The 20,375-nt window shown below is 39.0% G+C and overlaps 1 protein-coding gene across 6 annotated transcripts in view; it reads left to right on the forward strand.

Annotated features, from left to right (window-relative positions):
* The window catches only part of LOC140813085 (uncharacterized), a 67,336-nt gene that overhangs the window by 37,146 nt on the left and 9,815 nt on the right, over positions 1–20,375 (forward strand). The window contains exons 17-28 of one of the 6 annotated variants that reach the window (XM_073171513.1): positions 12,403–12,603; positions 12,838–12,984; positions 13,185–13,298; positions 13,376–13,471; positions 13,674–13,820; positions 16,133–16,249; positions 16,338–16,433; positions 16,921–17,034; positions 17,125–17,220; positions 19,276–19,392; positions 19,471–19,566; positions 19,753–19,899. In XM_073171513.1, coding sequence (XP_073027614.1) covers positions 12,403–12,603; positions 12,838–12,984; positions 13,185–13,298; positions 13,376–13,471; positions 13,674–13,820; positions 16,133–16,249; positions 16,338–16,433; positions 16,921–17,034; positions 17,125–17,220; positions 19,276–19,392; positions 19,471–19,566; positions 19,753–19,899 — 1,488 coding nt within the window. The remainder of the gene's footprint in view (positions 1–12,402; positions 12,604–12,837; positions 12,985–13,184; positions 13,299–13,375; positions 13,472–13,673; positions 13,821–16,132; positions 16,250–16,337; positions 16,434–16,920; positions 17,035–17,124; positions 17,221–19,275; positions 19,393–19,470; positions 19,567–19,752; positions 19,900–20,375) is intronic. The other 5 variants (XM_073171514.1, XM_073171515.1, XM_073171516.1 and 2 more) reach the window with 5 other exon arrangements.

A 20,375-nucleotide genomic window follows, 5' to 3' on the forward strand; every position in this document is an offset into this window, starting at 1 on the left:
AAATCTCATCTAAATAATATAATATTTAGACATCCTGACCGCGATTTTCGATCGGTGACAAATCTAGCCCAACCTGCATCAGTGAATGCACTCATTCTTTGATGATCACTTTTTGTGAAAAATAGACCTTTGGCAGGTGTCAGCTGCAAATACGTCAATATTTTGTAATCCGCATCAAGGTGACCTTGACAGGGTGAATGAATGTATTGACTTACGAGACTAACTGCAAATGCAATGTCTGGACGTGTATGTGAGAGATAGATGAGTTTTTCTACGAGTCGTTGATAGCTTTCTTTATCCACCGCAGTGCTCTAAATTTCGGGCTAAGCAGTCGCCTAGGCGCTAGGCGTTGGCCGATTGCACCGAAAAAGTGCTAGTTGCCCAGCCTTGTCGGCCTTAGGCAGCCCTAGGCGCGCCGATAAATCGTCTACGTGCCACAAGCTTTCAAGATTTTTTTCTTTTGGGCTTTTAGATTTAAAAGCCCAATAATAATAAAAAAAGCCGTTGCTTCATTTATTTTCTTGTCCTAACAATTAGAAGCCTAGTTTTAGAGTCCCTGAGGCCTAAACTAACATCCAAGAGGTAACAAGAAAACCTAGTCTGCGCCCTGTGGCCTGTAGAAAGTTTTCCCTTATGTTGATTATCGTTTCATCTTCATCATTCGAGCCAAGGGGGAGAGTCTGCCGGTCTATTGATACTTGATACTGTGGAATCTGTCTAGCGGCCTAGGCGCTGGTCTGACTTCCGGCTAACATCTAACGAATTTTAGAACTTTGATACACCGGATTTCCTTCTAACATTTATTTGTTATTCCCCCACTCAATCGGTGTTTGGCTTGGTCTGCACCCCAACATTCCTGTTTTCTCCAATATGTCCAATACATACTTTCTTTGAGAAATAAAAATCTGTTACTCCTAGCAATTTTCATTCCGAAGAAGTATCTTAATGTCCCTAGGTCTATGACTTCAAACTCCTTGGCCATCATCAACTTGAGGTTCTCCATTTCTTGACAGTCGTTTTCTGTGACAATTGTGTCGTCGACATTCATTATAAGAACGGTTATCTTCCCTTACGCCGAATGTTTGACGAACAGTGTATGGTCTGCTTTTCCCTAACTGTATCCAAACCTCTTGATGACTTTGGAGAATTTGTCAAACCAAGCACATGGGATTGTTTGAGCCCATAAAGAGACTTGTAGAGTTTGCATACAAACTGACCTCCAACCTTCTCCTCAAAACCAGGAGGTTGACTCATGAACTTCCTCTTCCATGTTCTTCATCAAGTAAATCATACTTCATATCCAGCTGGTGTAGTGGCTAATCAAGGTTGGCAGCCAAAGGCAGATGGTTCTTACAATATTAATTTTGCCTGGTGTAGTGGCCAATCAAGGTTGGCAGCCAAAGGCAGATGGGTTCTTACAATATTAATTTTGCAACAGGTTCTAAAGTTTCAGTGTAGTCTATACCGTAAGTTTGGGTGAAGCCCTTGGCAACCGAGCATGCTTCATGTCTTTCTATACCAAGCTCCACGTATTTTTTTGTTGTAAGGCGCACATTTCTTCTAGCACTATACCTTTCCATTCTGGAACATACAGAGCTTCTTGAACTGACCTGGGAATGGTAATGCTAGAAAATTTGGAATTAAAAGCACGAAATGTAGATGACAAATTTGAATAAGAAACAAAGTTAGAAATAGGGGGTTGAGTGCAAGATCTCACGCCCTTTCTAAATGCAATAGGTACATCAAGATCGGTAGTGATACCTGACGGAGGATCTACCATACATAGTTGTCTAAAGCGCTTAGGTGCTCTTAAGCGCGAAGCGCACAGCCCGCGCTTCTGTGCTGGAGTGCAATCCAAAGCGCATGACTTCCATGAAGCTTGCGCTTTTTTGAGCTTTGCGCTTTAAGTGTGCTTCATAGAAAAAAAACAATTTTTTTGTTTAAAAAAACCCGACAGATGTGAAATCGTCAACTAAAAGCATGATTTTCCTTTATTTATTGAAAAATAGAGTAGAGGAAACTTTTTTTTTTTTATAGAAAACTAATTTTATTATAATACTTGGCAGTACAATTTGTGCGTGGATGAGCATTCCACGACAACATTACAGCAAGTAACTTGAAATACACCAGGATTACAAGCAGACAAAGTTTTCATGACCAAATAAATTTCAAGTCCCTCACTAAATCTGTAATGCATAAATGGTTGAACTTTTGCAAGGTAGTTGTCCAAGATGCGACTCTGAATTTGATGTTTTCCCATACTTGGTCAACAGAATCCGATTGGTCACATTTTAATATTTTATACTTGGAAGATGAAAATGATGGTTTTGATATTTGATATCTCATATTTCATATTTTTAAAAATAAATTGATTTTATTTTTATCTTTTTATAATATTTTATTTATTGCGCTTTACTTCCATAAAGTGTGTGCTTCGCTTTGCGCCTTGTGCTTTATGCCCCCGAACACGTAATCGTTTTAGTGCGCCTTGCGCTTTTGACAACTATGCTACCATCGATTCGTGCTCTTGATTGTGGCTAGAATATTCGACATATTTTGTTACTTGGGACTTGTTCCTTTTAGAATAAACATATAGTTCTTTTGTGGGACTGGTTCAGTTTCTGACACAGGAAGAGTCGTGGTATCATTTACTTGAGGAGAATTAGGAAAAGAGGAAGGTGTAGGATCGAGAGGTATTCTGTAGGATCGAGAGGTATTCATAGGAGAGGAGGGATCAACAAGCTTCATAAGATGTGTCCCTAGAGCGAAGATGGTAAGAAGGGATAAGGGAGTCTGTAAATTAGAAGGCTGACTAGGTAGGTGATTAATGAGAAAGGCAGCAGTGAGCACGACATCCCCCATCTGTATTTGGGAACATTCATGGTGAACACAAGGGCATGTGCAATTTCGAGAAGATGACGATTCTTTGGTTCAGATAACCCGTTTTGTTGGGGAGTATCGACACATGAACTTTGATGGGTAATACCATGGGCTTTCAGATAGTTTCCGAGAGTGCTATTGAAGTATTTGGTAACATTATTGGCTTTTAGAGTGCGGATGCGGGTACTAAATTGGGGTTGAACCATCTGGCCCGGGTGTGATCATCGATAAATGTGATAAACCAATGTTTCCATGCTGTGTAGTAACGGGTGAAGGACCCTTGATGTCACTATTTTTTTTTTTGATAGTAGAGTTAACGTTTACAAGATAAGTGGATGAGTGATCCACAAAACATATCTGTTATCAGAAACAGCCCTATCACTATCAAAAAATAAATCTCCAATTCCTAACTAGGTCTGATATAAGCATATGCCGAAACTGCGGAATGTTGAGCGTCCAACTCGCCACCCTGAATCTGATCTTCTCCCAAAGCTCCTCGCACGAATCCTCCTTGGCTTGAAAAATTCTACAGTTGCGTTCCATCCATATTGTCCAAAAAACGCAGTGAACAACTATGTACCAAAAGTCTCCCTTCCCCTTTAGGAATCCCTGTTCCAAGATCAGCATGTCTTTCGCTCTGAATGGAAAAGTCCATTGGGTGTATTAAGGTTTTGGGAAGAAAGTAACATGTGTATGCTTGGCAAGTTGAGAAATATCACAAGAAAGCAAATCAAGATCTTTATTACTCGTTAACAATGAGTGAGACAAAGGTTTTAAATAAGAGAAACTAGGATGGCCTAGCCTATGATGCCGTAACATTATCGTGGAAAAATTCGGAACAGATGCAGAACTGACACTTGACAAAAAAAATGCCTACTGATGGTCGGAGCATTCTCAAAGTAGTAAAGACCATGGTGAATCCTAGCACTGTCAATCCTTCACCCAGGTTGTACTTTCTGAGAAAAACAAGAGAAGGGTAAGAATCTAGCGACACAATTATTATCCTTAGTTAGTTTACTGACAGAAATTAGATTACACTTCAAGGAGGGAACATGAAAGACGGATTTAAGGATAATATCACTCGACAAATGAAAATAACAAACACTTGCAATAAGGGTTAGTGAACCATCGGCTATTCGAACGGTGGTTTGGCTAGTGCATAGAATATATTTGGAAATAATAAGCAGGCACGAAGGAGACATCCAAATCAACTCAGTTCTATCACAATTACTTACAGGAGACACAAGTTTATATTCATATGAAGAGGGGTTATTGAGATCTAAGAATTTAATTGTTATAGGGGAGTAATAATGTCAGGAAAAAAATAATGGAAACAATACATTCTTCAGCAATTAAAAGTCACTCTAGGATTCATAGCAGTTGATAAAATATACACCATTTTAGGCTCTTTATGGTTACCAGCCCCAAAAACTCTCACTCGGTCCTTATGTACAAAGTTCATCGAATTCTGGAGAACAATTTCTCTCTGACAGACTTCAAATGCTACGGATACTCAAAACACAATGTTGGAGTTGCTTAAAATTGCATGAAACAATATGCGGACATGAGGCGTTCTGATAGACATTTAAATGTTGGGAGAGTGGGTTTATCTTAAAATACAACCTTTCGGCAGGGAAACCAAAACTTTAGGAAACAAACAAAGCTTTTGGCTAAGATTTCTGTCCTGTCCCAAAGGTTGACATTGTAACCCTAGTGAGAGAAATTTTTGAAAAATGCTCTCTCATCCGTTTACCTCCCAGCTTCTGGTTTCAACCGTAGCCCGTTCATCCTTCTGACCAGCTGAGCTTCGCCGACTGCCATTCGCCGTTTCCGGCGCCGTCGCCGGCGCGGCCGTCGGCGACAGTTCATCAATAGCCTTTATCATCTCCTAGCCGTTCTTGACTTATTTTTCCCGCTTTCATTGACATTCAGACACCCTTCTCCTTTCATACCGCCGCATCTTCTCAGATTATGTAACCAATCGCTTGCCATTACCTCAGCTGAAAACAAGCTCCCGCACCCTCCATATCAATCTCCTTTACTCCAGAATCTTAGGTTACTAACCGTTTCAGCTTCAAATATGTCACGACGGAATTCGACGATGGCTACAGATGAAGAGATAAAGATAGAGTTAAAAGCATTCTCTCTCAGGTTGATTAACGGAGGCTCTGCAATTCGGTGGTCGGAAAGAACAAGAAATGCGAGATATTCGCTGGATTTGAATCGAGGAGAGGCCGGTTGGTTCATTTCAAAATTCAGGAGCTTTGTTCACAGTCCTCAGTCAATGTTGGACTTCTATCGGTTTAGGGGCAGAAATGCGTTTGTAATCATTCAGCGCTTTGTCAATAAGAGGGGACGATTCCTCGAGATATGAAGATTCGATCTACAAGGGAGGAAAACAGAGAATAATCGTGCCGAGTGGATTAAACTCTGCAGGATGGACAAAGATTCTAAACTTATTCATTCAGCCACTGTCGGGGAAATCTCAGAGATCGGAACAAGCTAAAGCTGATTATGGTCCAGCCCCAACTAGAGGTATACGACATCAACAGGCTGTGAAGACTAATGTAAGGGACCATTGTCAAGATATGCACAAAAACATACAGACGTTGCTCAGGAATGGAATTGAAAGGAATTGGAACGAGGCCCTCATTGTTACTAGAGGAAGAGTCAATGTCTCTTGGGAACAGATTGAATTGGTATTAGGTAACGACGTAAAGAGGAGGATTAAGTTATTCCCGTTTCAAGATAACAAAGCGGTATGGTGGCCTTCGCAACCGAAGGAATTCTCTTATTACCTTCACTTGAAAAGAGGATTCTTTGATAACGGAGTGGCTTTAGACTTTGAGGGATGGAGGCCGGATATTAACTCTTCGGTTACGGTATACAAGTGTTGTAATAGCTGGATTAGGATATCCAATTTACCTTGGATTTTATGGACCCTTGACAACTTTAAAGTTATCGGGGATCAATGTGGGGGATTGGTGGAGATTAGTGATGATACATTATCTTTCAGAGACTTAGAGGCGGCAAAAATCAAGGTCAAAGGAACAAAAGATGGATTTATACCAAATAAAATTCCAATCAATTTGAATGGGAACAGTGTTGAGCTGGTAATTTCAGTGGTATCCTTTGACCTAAAGGCGTACGAGAATTATGCAAAACAAACATACGCACAGGTTGTGATCAATGGCAAGAGGACTGTGGCAGGGTGGGGCAATTCCAACATTCACAGGATAAGGGAAGAAAATGAGAAGTCTACACGCTGCGACAACGGAAAGGCAGGTGAAGAAACCAGGGCTTCACCACAGATTACAGCAGAAGACATGAACCCAAAAGGACTATCTACGGCAAATCAGACGACGGGCAGTAGGGTGGAAAAAATCCTTAAAAGAATCGTACCGAAAGATATAGAGGAATTCAGACGATCTCCAATACAATATGTTCCAATTACGGACTTTCCAAACAGGGATGCACTAAAAGACGGATCAGTACAGGGACTCTTACTGCCTCCTTATCAACGAACATATTGCAGAAGAACCATAATCTCAAATAAGAATGATGCTGAAGTTAACGAGCCTAGGAGAAGGTCGGAGACAATCGAGTTGAATGAGGAGGAACTGAATGAGCTTCGAGGTCCAGAGGTTGATGACAAAGATAATTTTAGTAACGATGATCAGCAAGAAGAATTCATGAGTGACGGGTTTGATTCTTCTGAATCTGGAAGCCACATATCATCGATTTCAGAATCCAGGGAGAATACCGATACAGAGGACAGAAATTGAAGGGCTGTTCTCACAGGAGGAAGATCATTTCACCAAAGAGCCATCTTTCCTTGAAAACACTAAACCCTTAGTGGGTAAGGTACTATCATGTTTCCATCCATCGAGTCTAAATCATTCATTTTCACTTCACGCCTTTTTTCCTTCTTCTTTTTCTGCTTTGGGGCTGTCTACTGGGCTGGTAGGGGGGGTGCAATCAGGTATGCATGACAAGTCGTGTCCTGAGATAGATGCTTCAAAAGGGATTCCAGGGGATTTCAACAAAAAGGCCATAAGGAGATGGGGAAGGTGGATCAAGAATTTAGACACAAAGGTAAAGCCCTCAAGGATACGGGCAGTTTGAGGAGAGAACTTGAGAGATTGAAGTGGGGTATCAATTATGACAAAGGATCGAGTTCGAGAGGGCCAAATCAGTCTTTATGAAGATTTTTTCATGGAATATCAGGGGGGGAGGATCATCTACAAGGAGAGAACTTGTACGAAGGGTTATTCGGAAAGAAAAGCCGGACATTGTTGTGGTTTTAGAGACCAAGAAAGCTATGGTGGATCGTCGATTCATTGCAGGGTTATGGAAATCAAGATTTGTGGATTGGGTGAGTTTACCGGCGGATGGGAGATCGGGAGGTATAACAGTCATGTGGGATCCTAGAGTTGTCTCCGTTAGCGACAATCTGATCGGGGAGTTTTCAGTCTCAATTGAAATTAAGAGGCAGGATGACATTGGATGGTGGTTCACAACGGTTTATAGGCCGTGTAAACCAAGACATAGAGAGATTTTTTGGGATGAAATTGCGGGCTTGAAATCCATATGTGGTGACAAGTGGTGTGTAGGGGGGGACTTTAATGTGGTTAGAAATCTTACTGAAAAATTGAACAGCCGTTCGGTAACCACAAGTATGGTCTGTTTTGATAGACTGATTGAGGAATTAGATCTTCACGACCCACCGCTATTGAACGCAAAGTACACTTGGTCTAATTTCAGGGTTAACCCAATTTGCTGTAGACTGGACAGATTCCTTTTTTCTGGGGGATGGAAAGACATCTTCCCAACGTTCAGACAAACGGTCTTGCCAAGAATCACCTCGGATCATCACCCAATTTTGTTCGACACCACAAAGTTGAAATGGGGTCCTACCCCTTTCAGATTTGAAAATACGTGGCTGCTGCATCCCAATTTCAAAGATTCGCTCAAGGTGTGGTGGAATAGATGCAATAATGATGGGTGGGAAGGATACAAGTTCATGACAAAACTAAGACAAATCAAAGCAGTGGTTAAAAAATGGAACATCGAGGTTTTTGTTGATGTTAATATTAAAATACAGGAGCAGGAAAGCTTGATAAAGCAGCTGGACGTGAGAGAGGCGGGGGAAGATTGGTCCCACAGTTTACAAGAGCAGAGAAAGAAGGTGAGATGCGAATTGCAAACTATGGTTATTCGGAAACAACAAATCGAGAGCCAAAAAGCGAAATTGAAGTGGCTAAAAGACGGGGATCAAAATTCAAAGTTCTTCCATTTTTTATTGAATAGCCGAAGGAATAGAGCGATGATAGATAAGTTAGAGTTGGAGGATGGGTCTTTGAGCGTCGAAGAGCAAGATATTGAGAATAGGATTGTTGGTTACTACAAGAACTTATACAGAAAATCGGAAGGACAGGGGTTGGGTATCGATGGGCTAGAATGGTACCCAATAGACTCGGTTGATGCTGAACGGCTGGAATTGCCTTTTTCTGAGGAAGAGATACAAAGAGCGATGTTGGAATGTGATGGATCAAAAGCCCTGGGGCCGGATGGTTTCACAATGGCGTTCTATCAAAAAAATTGGGACTTAGTTAAAGCCGATCTAATTAAGGTGTTCGCTGAATTCTTTGAGGGTGGAGTTGTAAATGGAATTACGAACGAGACATACTTATGCCTTATACCGAAGAAGAAAGAAGCGATGAACATCAAAGATTTTAGACCAATAAGTTTGATCACGAGCTTGTTAAAATCATGGCAAAAGTACTCACTAATAGACTAAAAACAGTGATGAGGAAAACAATAACGGAAAATCAATGTGCGTTCATTACAGGAAGACAAATAATTGATTGCTGCCTTATTGCAAATGAGGTGGTAGAGGAGCATAGGAGGAAAAAAAAGAAGGGTTGGATATTGAAAGTTGATTTGGAAAAAGCATATGACAATGTCGATTGGAGATTTTTAGAATTTGTGCTTCAAAAGAAAGGATTTGGAGAGAGATGGAGGAGGTGGATACATGGGTGCGTGTCAATTGTTTCTTTTTCCATTTTAATCAATGGAAAACCGAGGGGAAAGTTTAAAGGGGAAAGAGGGCTTCGACAAGGAGATCCCTTATCCCCATTCCTCTTTAATCTTGTGATCGATGGGCTGGGGAGGTTGGTGGATAAGGCGAAGGCGATGAATGTGGTAAGAGGACTTGCGGTTGGAAGAGATAAAGTAGAGATTTCGCATATTCAATTCGCGGACGACACTCTGTTCCTTACACAATCAAAGGAGCACATGTTGGAGGTGGTAGAATTATTAAAATTGTTTTGCAACCGATCTGGAATGAAGATTAACCTCGAAAAAACTGTTGTTCTAGGATTGAATCATTCGGATGAGGAAAGTGATGCGTTGGCTTCGGAAATTGGGTGCAAGAAAGAATTTTGGCCGATTATATACTTGGGAGCACCATTGGGAGGAAATCCGAATTTGTTGGAATTTTGGGCATCGGTGCTGTCAAAAATGCAAAAAAAATTGGCAAATTGGAAGAAGTCATTTCTGTCCAGGGGGGGACGGTTCACATTGATAAAAGCGGTTCTGAGCGCAATGCCAACCTATTACATGTCTCTATTCAAGGTTCCGGTCCGCGTTGCAAGGATTATGGAAAAAATGATGAGGGACTTTCTATGGGATGGGGCCGATGGAGATTCGCACAGCCATATTGTTAGTTGGAGACAAGTGTGTAAGCCGAAAGATAAGGGTGGTCTTGGATTGGGAAACATTCGGTTGAGGAACAAGGCTTTACTAGGAAAATGGTGGTGGAGGTGTGCGGTTGAAAAAGAATCATTATGGAAAAAAGTTTTGGCAAGTATATATGGGTATGAAGATAATGGGTTGGACGTAAGGTTGGCCGGGACATCGACTCTGAGAAGTCCTTGGAAGCTCATCTCTACCTCTCACACGACTTGTCATCAGATGATTGGCACGGTGCTTAAGGGGGGAAACATTTTAAGATTCTGGGAGGATAGGTGGGTAGGAGAGTTGCCATTCAGAGAGTGTTTTCCGCGTCTGTACCGTCTATCCTTGCGTACCAATAAGCCTATCTCTCAGTTTTATTCGTGCTATGATAGTCAGGGTCAGTCTTGTTTTCAGTGGGATGTTAGGTTTAGAAGAGGGTTAAATAATTTAGAGTTGGAAGAGTGCAGTAACCTTTTAGGGGTTTTAGATTCTGTCAATTTGTCTGTGGGTACTTCGGATACTCGTGTTTGGTTGGGGGACCCTTCCGGAGTCTTTTCTGTTTCTTCGTTTTACTCATCATTTTTTCCAGAACATAACTTCCCATTTTTCCCACAATACACTAACATTTGGCAAGTACCGATACCACAAAAGGTTAAAGTGTTTTCTTGGATTGTGGCTTTGGGGAAGTTGCAGACTAGCGACGAGATACAGAGAAGAAGGCCGGGCATAAATTTATGTCCTAAGTGGTGCTGCTTATGCAAGAGGAGTGGGGAGAATCAAGACCATCTTCTACTGCACTGTGTTTTCACGACGGCATTATGGGTCAAAGTCATGCAGCAACTGGGCTTCCAATGGACCTTCCCTAGCAGATCGAGGGACATGATGTTAATGGATCATTCATTTCTCAAGGGGAAAGGTCTAACGGAATTCTGGTACGTAGTGATTCATTGCGTCTTCTGGTCAGTGTGGTTGGAATGAAACAACAGAATATTCAACGACAAAGAGGATTCCGAGGAAGAAGTTTGGGAGAAGATTAAGTTCAAAGTGGCGACTTGGACACTCAACATTAAGGAATTTCATAACATGAGCATTATGGATCTAGTCAGGGATTGGAATTTTATTCGTTCATAGCACTAGGCCTGTGATTTTGTTTCGTGGATCGCTCATCCACTTGTTTTGTAAAACTTAAAATAATATATACAATCAAAGTTTCCTATAAAAAAAAAAGATTTCTGTCCTTATATGATATTAGAAAAAATTGGACCTGTTGCTTTCAAGCTTTAATTGCCATATGGCTCAAGAATGCATCCCATTTTCCATGTGTCATTGCTCAAGAGGAAGATCAACCCAAATATCGACCAGGCATTGTTCTTCCTCCAGTTGATGCGGATGGCAACTTTCACATTTATCCCCAAGCGGTTCTAGCTCGTCGATTGATGAAACACTAGAACCGGCCTGCTGCTCAAGCTCTTATTAACTGGTGTAATACACTGCTGAAGGAAGCAACCTAGGAAAATTTGTGATAAGCATAGCACAACAGTTTCCTGACTTGCAAGAGGACAAGACTGGACTAAGGCAGTGACAATGTTACAAAAGAGTTAAATCTTAGAAAAAAAGGAATTTACTATTTTTTAAAAAATAGAATAAATGGCCCAGATTTTGGATAGAATAAACGTCCCGAATTTTAGTCAGTGGGAGAGTGATCTTTGTAACAACTCAGTATAATTCAAGAAATCTCATTATGCTGGACAGAGTGATCATTTTACCATTATGGTGTAATAAGACTCTTCTTTGTAATCGAATGTCACCAGGCTATAGTTCCACAACCTACATCCAGTCTGCTCCAGGAGTTACTCAAAGCTCAGTCTTAAATTTACAACCATTCATTTTCTAGGAAAATGACTAGCACTTCGCCATACTTATAGTCTTGCTTCTGTCAGCTACGGTAACCACCGAAAGTGTAGTCTCCACCAATGACCAATCCAAATGTCTTTCTGTATTATTGTTGCGGAAGCTATGCTTTTAATGTCTATCAAATCTGTAAGAGCCCTTTTCCTCATGGAACTACATACCTTAATGGTGGTTTACTCCTATTTCCTATCAATGATATATCTCCTTCAATCTCTACTTCTCTTTCACATGTTTCTTCTCTGTCCTTTCCCATTGCAGTAAGGTCTTTCTCTACTATGCTGAGATTAAATTGCTTGGTTTTACCTTTATGATTCACTGTATACTTACATCACAGTAGCAGTAAAGCCCATTTTGTTGTCTTGCCTGATATTCAGTGGAGTTGATCTTTTCAATGGAAGATTTGGATCATCTTTAGACTTCTCCATCCCTATGTGGTTACTGGCTGGGGATGTGGTAATTGAGTAGTTTTTTTTATCAGTTTTGGGAGTCGGAAGTGAATGCCAACCATGTAATATGAATATTTCGAAGCTCTGCCATGACTTACTATGCTCACCATTTTTGTTGAACATTTGATACTTTATGGTGACTTCAAATGTTATGGCAAATGTTATGGTCACCTAGTCTTGAAGTTTTGCTCATGAAGTTGCAGTCTAATGATTGATATGGTCAACCTTCCCTTCTTATTTTGATGGTAAACTGTTAACTGGTGTAGATTTGAATAGTTGACATGAATTCAGATTCATTTTGAATAAATGTTGAATTAGTATGTCTTCTAAATTTGTTCTTTTATTGCTACATGCTAATTTAGATATCTCGCAAGTTCTTGCATATTCATATTTTTTTGTTCCTCTCTTTTAACTGGTTATCTTTCAGGTTGATAATGTTGGTTTTACCAATTTGAAGCCAGACGTGCCTTCACAATGCAAATTCATGAGAGATGAAGATTGCATTTCTGAAAAGAAGAATAAGCACACTTCTGCTATGGTTAAAAGCACGTCAGCAGATGGGCTACCTCCAGGTTGGATAAAAGAAGTGAAAACCAGTAAATCTGGGAATAAGATTAGAAAAGATTCGGTAATTAGTTCTTTTACCTTTCTAATATACTCTCATGACCAATAATTCGACCATTTATAACATGTAGGTGTATGCACCATGATTTTGCACCACTATTTGGCATTTGCACATTGTGTGTGGTTTCTGCATGTATTCAATATCTATGTATAGTTTACCAAGTAGTTCTATTTATATTAGTTGGACCAGTTCCTGATGTACCATATCTTATCCTTAATTTTATTCTCAATTCTGCAGTACTACATAGATCCGGTTGATGGCTACGTATTCCTTTCTAAAAAAGATGTTCTGCGATATCTGGAGACAAATGATATTGCTAGCTGTGCCATCACCCCAAAGAGGCGGAAAATGGATAATTTCAACTTGATTAAGAATGGAATCCCTGTAAGCAAGCTGTTTAATTTTAATCTTCATCTGTTAGTAATCTTTTGTACTCATAAGATGATAAACTGTTTCCAAAAGCATTATAGATCAATAGCCCCGTCCCTTTATTTGTGCAAGGCTAATTAAGATGTTGGTAAATTTCTGTGTTTAACTCATGTTTTCTTTTTATGCTTTTTTCTGTTGAACATTCATCTTTTCAGGTTGACAATGAGGGTGAAACTTTTTCAAAACCAGAAGCACCTCTGCAAGTCAAATCTATAACTGATGAAGGTTGCAGTTCTGAACAAAACAAGGGCAAGCCATCTCTCGCTGCGGTTTGTGCAATATTCAATTCTATATCTGCTCTAGCAGTCTTGTAAAATTGAGATACCCAGTTTTCAAACATAACTAGGTTGCTGCCAAGAGCTCATCTGTGGATGGTCTACCTCCAGGCTGGATAAAAGAAATCCGAGCAAGTAAATCTGGGAACAAGATTAGAAAGGATCCGGTAATTTTATTTTCAACTCCTTTTTACCCTTAGGTGAAAACATTTAATTTTATTTAATATAAGATGCACGTTCCTGCAGCCTATTCGGCATATCCTTTTTTTGTATTTCTACTAGCGTTTTATTCCACAGTATATTTTTATTTTTTGGACTACTTTCAATGTGAGCCATGCCTCATACTTCATGATATGCTTAATTGTGCAGTATTACACAGATCCAATCAGTGGCTATGTATTTCGTTCCAAGAAAGATGTCATGCGATATTTGGAAACAAATGATATTGGTAGTTGTGCTGTCACACCAAAAAGGAGGGAGCCGGACGATTTGAAGTTGATTGAGAGTAAAATTAGTGTGAGTTAACAACTTGGTTAACCATTCTCATCTGTAAATAATTTTTGTTTGTTTATTGTTGCTTTTTTGAACGGTAAGCCGAGGGGAAAGAGGAATTCGACAAGGGGAACCTCTCTCCCCTTTTCTTTTCAATATAGTTGCTGATGCTTTGGGGAGATTAGTTGACAAAGCTAAGGATTTGGATGAGATGAGAGGATTAATGGTGGGAAAAGGAAATTTTGAAATCTCGCATATATAATTTGCGGATGACACTTTGTTTACGGTACAGACAAAGAGGCACGTGATGAGACTAGTGGATTTAATCAAAGAGTTCGGTCTAAAATCGGGTTTGAAGATTAACTTTGTAAAAAGTGTTATTTTGGGGATCAACTTCGAGGATGGTGAGGTGGTGAGTTTGGCTCAAACGGTTGGTTGTAAAAAAGACGTGTGGCCGATTAAGTATCTTGGGGTACCGTTGGGAGGTAAGCCTATGAATGTCGAGTTTTGGGAGCCCGTCCTATCCAAGATGTCAAAAAAACTAGCAAGTTGGAAAAAGGCGTTGTTATCAAAGGGGGACGTCTCACGCTGATAAAGTCAATCTTAGGTGCAATGCCTTCCTATTACATGTCTTTGTTCCGGGTGCCAGGTATAGTGGCCGCAAAAATGGAAAAAATGATTCTTGATTTTTTATGGGATGGAATGGATGGGGATAAGCATTGTCATGTTGTTGGATGGGAGCAGGTTTGCAAACCAAAGGATAGGGGAGGGTTGGGTTTGGGGAATATCGGCTTCAGAAACAGAGCACTATCAGGAAAGTGGTGGTGGAGAGGCACAAGGGAAAAAGATACATTGTGGAAAAAAGTTGTAAAGAGCATCTATGGTCTTAAGAATAATGGGTGGGATTTGGGTTTAGTCAGCAGGACTGCAACTTTCAGAAGCCCTTGGAAATTTATTTCACGCTCTTTCCCGGCAATTCATCTTTTGTGTGCCTCGGTCTTGAGAGGGGGTAATTTTATTCGGTTTTGGGAGGATGTTTGGGTTGGGGAGGGTCCTTCTTTCATTTTTTGGTTCCTTCTTTGTTTAGGATTTGTACCGAGATTAATAAACCTATTCGTAGCTTTTTAGAGGTTGTCAATGTTGGGGTCACGGTTACTTACCGATGGGATGTGCGTTTTAGGAGAAATCTTAACGATGTAGAGCTAGGGGAGTTTGCTTCTCTTGTGGGTATTTTAGATACGGTAAGGTTACAGGTGGGTTCAGAAGATTTCAGGGTTTGGTTGGGGGATTCTACGGGCTTATTCTTAGTCAGATCTTTTTACGAGTTTTTCTTTCCAGTTCATATTTTTCCTTCGTTCGCTTGTCACGATCATATATGGAAAGTACCTATCCCCCAGAAGATTCAGATATTCTAGTGGATGGTGGCTTTGGGAAAACTTCCAACATCTGATTCGGTGCAAAGAAAATGGCCAACTTGTGTGTTAAGTCCGAACCGGTGTACGTTGTGTCACGATCACGATGAGATTTGGGACCATTTGTTGCTACATTGCTCTTTTTCACGAGGTTTATGATCTATGGTGATGAAAGAACTTGGATGTTATTGGGTGTTTCCACAAAGGGCACGAGATATGTTCATTATTGAGCCTGGTATCTTATCGGGGTTAAAAAAAATTAGGAGATTCTGGTATGTGATCGTTCACTTCACGTTTTGAACGATCTTGCTTGAAAGAAATAACAGAATTTTCAACGATAAGTCCACCGATATCAATGAAGTTTGGGAGATCAACAAATTCAGAGTTGCAGGATCGACAACAAAGATCAAAGACTTCAATCATTTATCGATATCAGACGTTGTTAGGGATTGGAAGTTTTTAATGTCCCGACGACAATGTATTAGTTTTTTCTAATTTGCGGACTACTCATCTGCTTCTTTCGTAACAAGAATTAACTATTATATAAAAGTTATGTTTCCTGTCAATAAAAAAAATCTGCCTGAGCTCATAAATTAAGGAGATCTGTTTTTGCTGGAAATTTGGCCCCGTAAGATATTCACTGTGTTTGTTTTTATATGTAAAAAGTAGAAATGCCGACATAATCAAAGTCAACAAGCCCAATCATTTCTCCTTGCATCATGATAAAATATTACGCAGTGTAAATTTCAGGCGTTAGCTATTAAATTCAGATTTTTGATGGTTTGGTTTTATGTGCAGCATACGACACTACGTTCATTTATTGACTCAAGCTTTACAGATCCAAAGTCACTTTGTTGCAGATGTTTTGAATGTTCTTGAAAACTCATTGTTTTTTCTTTGGTGAATTTGTAACTTTTTTCTCTGCTCAACAATGCTGATGGACACCAAATGAAGCTAGAGGGATTGGTCCAGAGAAAACCCAATACAGATGCCTCTCGCATTACCGAACCAAAAAAGGAAATCCTGCACTCTTCCTCTGTGGTTTGTGCTGTTACAAGCTCAACTCTAATTCAGTATGTCGTCAAACCATCGTATTCCATTTATCTTCTGACACTTGAAAGATGTCTAGGTTGTCATTGACACTGCATCAGCGAACGGGCTACCTTCAGGCTGGATAAAGGAGATCAAAACTATTCAATCTGGGGATAAGATTAGAAAAGATCCGGTGATTAAAATTCTCTTATCTTTTCTTTGTTAAAAGAAAAACCTTGCTGTTTTCTGCCAAGTAGGTGTATGTCGTCATGCATCTGATTTCAGCCCTTGTTCTGATATGTTTTCCATTTTTATTATTTTATTTCAAGCTGTGTTGAGTGAGAAAAGTTTTGCTCGTTGGGTAATTTAGGCATCTTGAGTGACAAAATTTTAATGATACAAACGTTATCAAATGTCAATATGCCCCCACAATTTCTTCTCATGTAGATGGTAAAACAGCGTCCATCCAAAATTTTGAATGTTTCATAAAATTAATCCAGTTTTTTTAACGGATTTTAATTCATTCTAATTAGCACAAAAAGCTTTTCCTCCAAGGGTGGAGGGTATGAGTGCCTTACATTAAATAGAGTCAAATTATCATAGATCTACTGTCACTTAGTTACTTATGTTCTCAATTGTTTTATAATCCACTCTCTCCTTCGGTGAATTTAACTTTTCAGGTTAAAAATGTTGCTCGACCCCATTTAATGCCAGATGTGTCTGTACCCAAGTCCACAATAGACTCGTCTTGTACCACTGAAACAGAGAAGAAAAGCCAGCACTCTACCACTACGGTTTGTGCTTTGATAATCTTAATACTAACTCAGAGTCTTATTTTTAACCGTCTTATACTATTTAGCTTTTGACATTTGAGAAATGTCCAGGTTGCCAATGAGTTCACAACAGATGATGATCTACCTCCAGGGTGGATAAAAGAAATCAAAACAAGTGAATCTGGGGATAAGATTAGAAAGGATCTGGTGATTAAAATTCCCTTTCCTTTTTTTGTGACAAAACCTCAAATATTTTTTCTTTTTTGACATGAAAGATCATATCATTAAGGTAAAAAATCATGGAGGTACAAATACACTGGGAGTGCTCAGAAAATCGAAGAAAAAAAAACATCAACTCCTTCAACCAATAACAAACCACCAGACTTCTAACATACAAAGGTTACTCAAAACATTATAAAACGGTGAACAAATATCTGTATTTTCTGAAAGATGTCATCAACCCTCTGTTTTTAATTCTCAAATAACCAACAACTTCTTGCACTCCAAGTATGAAAATGACAGCTTCCATAACCGTGTACTGCATCTTTGCCAGGGAAGAAATACCTCGGTGAACCCTTCTGAATGCCTTTAAAAGAGCTTGTTGTGAGCCCATAAGGTTGTTATTTCTACGCCATTCTGAAATTTTCGTCGAAAGAGAATTCGAGTAGTGACAACAAAAATTCAAATTATCAGAACATTCATTAGAATCGCCACAAAGAATACATTTCTTCTCCACCCCATAAGGCTGTCTATCCCTAGTCTGAAAGTTCCAACGGGCAAACAACCATACATAGAATTTATGTTTAGGAATGAGGAAACTCTTCCATGCCAGGGGTTTCCAAATTCAGTTTCAATAATTTGAAGCAAAAAAACTATAAGGATTGTACATACATTTTTTCCATCAAACCAACCACCCAATAGTGGTATAGAATTATCCATTGAACCATAAACCAGAATCTAATCACAAATCGAAATGATTTTCCTAGCAAAACAAGAATCACTCTTATGTACCTTTTGTCTCATATGCTTCTCCTTCGAAGAAAAATTTGTTTTATTCATTTGATCCACAAGGTATCTTTTTTTGTTTGTGAATATTCCACAATGTCTTGGCAAGTAGACCATTATTCCATGCCCTCAAGTCCCGTAATCCCATACCATCATTTTCTTTCGATACACAAAAGGTGGATATGCCATCAGCGGATGATTACTTGTCCGCGTAAGTTTCCCACACGAGTAAATTGTGTCTATGATACCAAAAGAAATAGGTAGAATTGTAACCAGAAGCACTCAATCCCTTGAATGACAGCCCTTGTAAGCTCAAGTTTGTCTGAATAAGACAAACTGTTTCTTGGCCATGCTTCAATACGCGCTGATATACTGTCTACCAGAACATCGTAATTGGCAGCACAAAGTTTTTCCGTGGCCAAGGAAATTCCCAGATAATGAAAGGGAAGACCCCTACCTGAAAGTCCGTAATCAGCAATATTTCTTCTCTAACCAAAGCATCCACGCCTGTTAAATGAATGTTTGATTTGAGCAAGTTGGTTCTCAACCCAGCTGTACGCCCAAACTCATCCAGACATGTCACTAGTTGGCTCTCAAGTATAGATAATCATGCTAGTGTTTTCTGTATTTATTGCCTGTTTATATTTTACAATGTAGTATTTAGACCAACTTATCAGTGAGAAATGTCTCTGTTTTGATGTTATTTCTACAGTATTACACAGATCCAGTTAGTGGCTACATATTTCGTTTCAAAATAGATGTTTTCCGTAAGAATATGATATTCGTAGTTGTGCAATCAGACCAAAGAGAAGGGAAACAAATGATTTTCAATCGATCAAGGAAATCCCTGTGAGGAGAAACTTGTCATTGTTTCCTTTTGTTACTTCATATTCTTTTGCTTTATTTTGCCATTTTATTACTTTACTCAACAGAAATGTTTGAATAAGCAAATTGTTGCTCTCTGGGTAATTTGTGCACTCTCTAACGGAAACTTTTGAATAATGAAATGTCAAAATGTCCTATAATTTCTACTTGTGTCCATGTTATACCTTAAATATGAAATATTTTGTGAATAAGATCAGGTTTTTAAATTCAGTACAAAAATGCTAGCCTCAAGCAGCTAGTGTCAGCCGTTATTTATCATTTATTAGATTCAAAATATCTCAGATCTGCAGTCCCTTTATTCCTTAATTTTTTAATCTCTTTCAAACTCACTGTTTTTTTTAAAAAAAAAACTTGTATACTTTATCTTCTCAGCTTGACAATTCTGGTGAATCCTCTTTGAAGCCAGAAGCATCTATGAAATACGAATCTGTGATAAATGCAGCTTACGTTACTGAAATTAAAAAGAACAGCCAGCAACCTTCGCCTGCGGTTCGTGCTATGATGAATTCTACAATATGTGTGAACCATCTTATACAATTTTTCTTCTGACTTTTCAAAGATATCCAGGTTGATATAGAGATTGCATCCACTGATGGGCTACCTCCAGGTTGGATCAAAGAAATCAAAACTAGTCAATCTGGAGACAAGATTAGAAAGGATCCGGTGATTAATGATTTTATACTTAGATTTTTAAGAGCAGAACCTGAAATATATATGGCAAGGAAGCATATGCCATTACACGTCTTGTCAGCATTTTTTGTCTCTCATTCTAAAGATATTACTATGTATTGTTTGGACTAGGTTCTAGTGATCGATGCTCATCACTGATGTTATGCTTAATTTCCACAGTTTTACACAGATCCAGTCAGTGGTTACATATTTCGTTCTAAAAAAGATGTTTTGCGGTATCTGAAAACTAACGATATCAGTAGCTGTGCCAGCAGACCAAAGAGGAGGGAAATAGATGGTCCCAGTTCGATTAAGAAGAAAACCTCTGTGAGTTGAAAACTTGGTCTATCACACTCATTATGCATATTTTTTTCCTTTAATATTTTTAATATTCGTGTCATATATATTCTCCATTTTATGATTTGATTTCTGATCGAGTTTTTAGAACAATTAAATATCTCCAAACTGCTCAATATTATCACAATTGTAGGTGTCAAGTTTTAATATAGCTTAACGAGTATGAAGTATCGTCCCACAGAGATTGATGTATGACAAACTTACCTCAAACACAATTATTTAGTTAACTTGGACAAAAAGGTGAAATTTATTAAAATAAATTAAAAGTTAAATAAAATAATCCAACAAACACAATATAAATAACTTAAATCAAAATAATAAACAAACAATTGTTAAGATCTCATTTCACATACCCCTCAATCTCCTCTATTGATTAAATTTCAATTCATAAGTCGTGCTTTTGACGAGATTTCTTAGTTTTTCAATATATTCATTAACAAAATACA

Source organism: Primulina eburnea, chromosome 14, assembly GCF_022965805.1.
Source record: "Primulina eburnea isolate SZY01 chromosome 14, ASM2296580v1, whole genome shotgun sequence".
In the NCBI taxonomy this organism is placed as follows: Eukaryota; Viridiplantae; Streptophyta; class Magnoliopsida; order Lamiales; family Gesneriaceae; genus Primulina; species Primulina eburnea.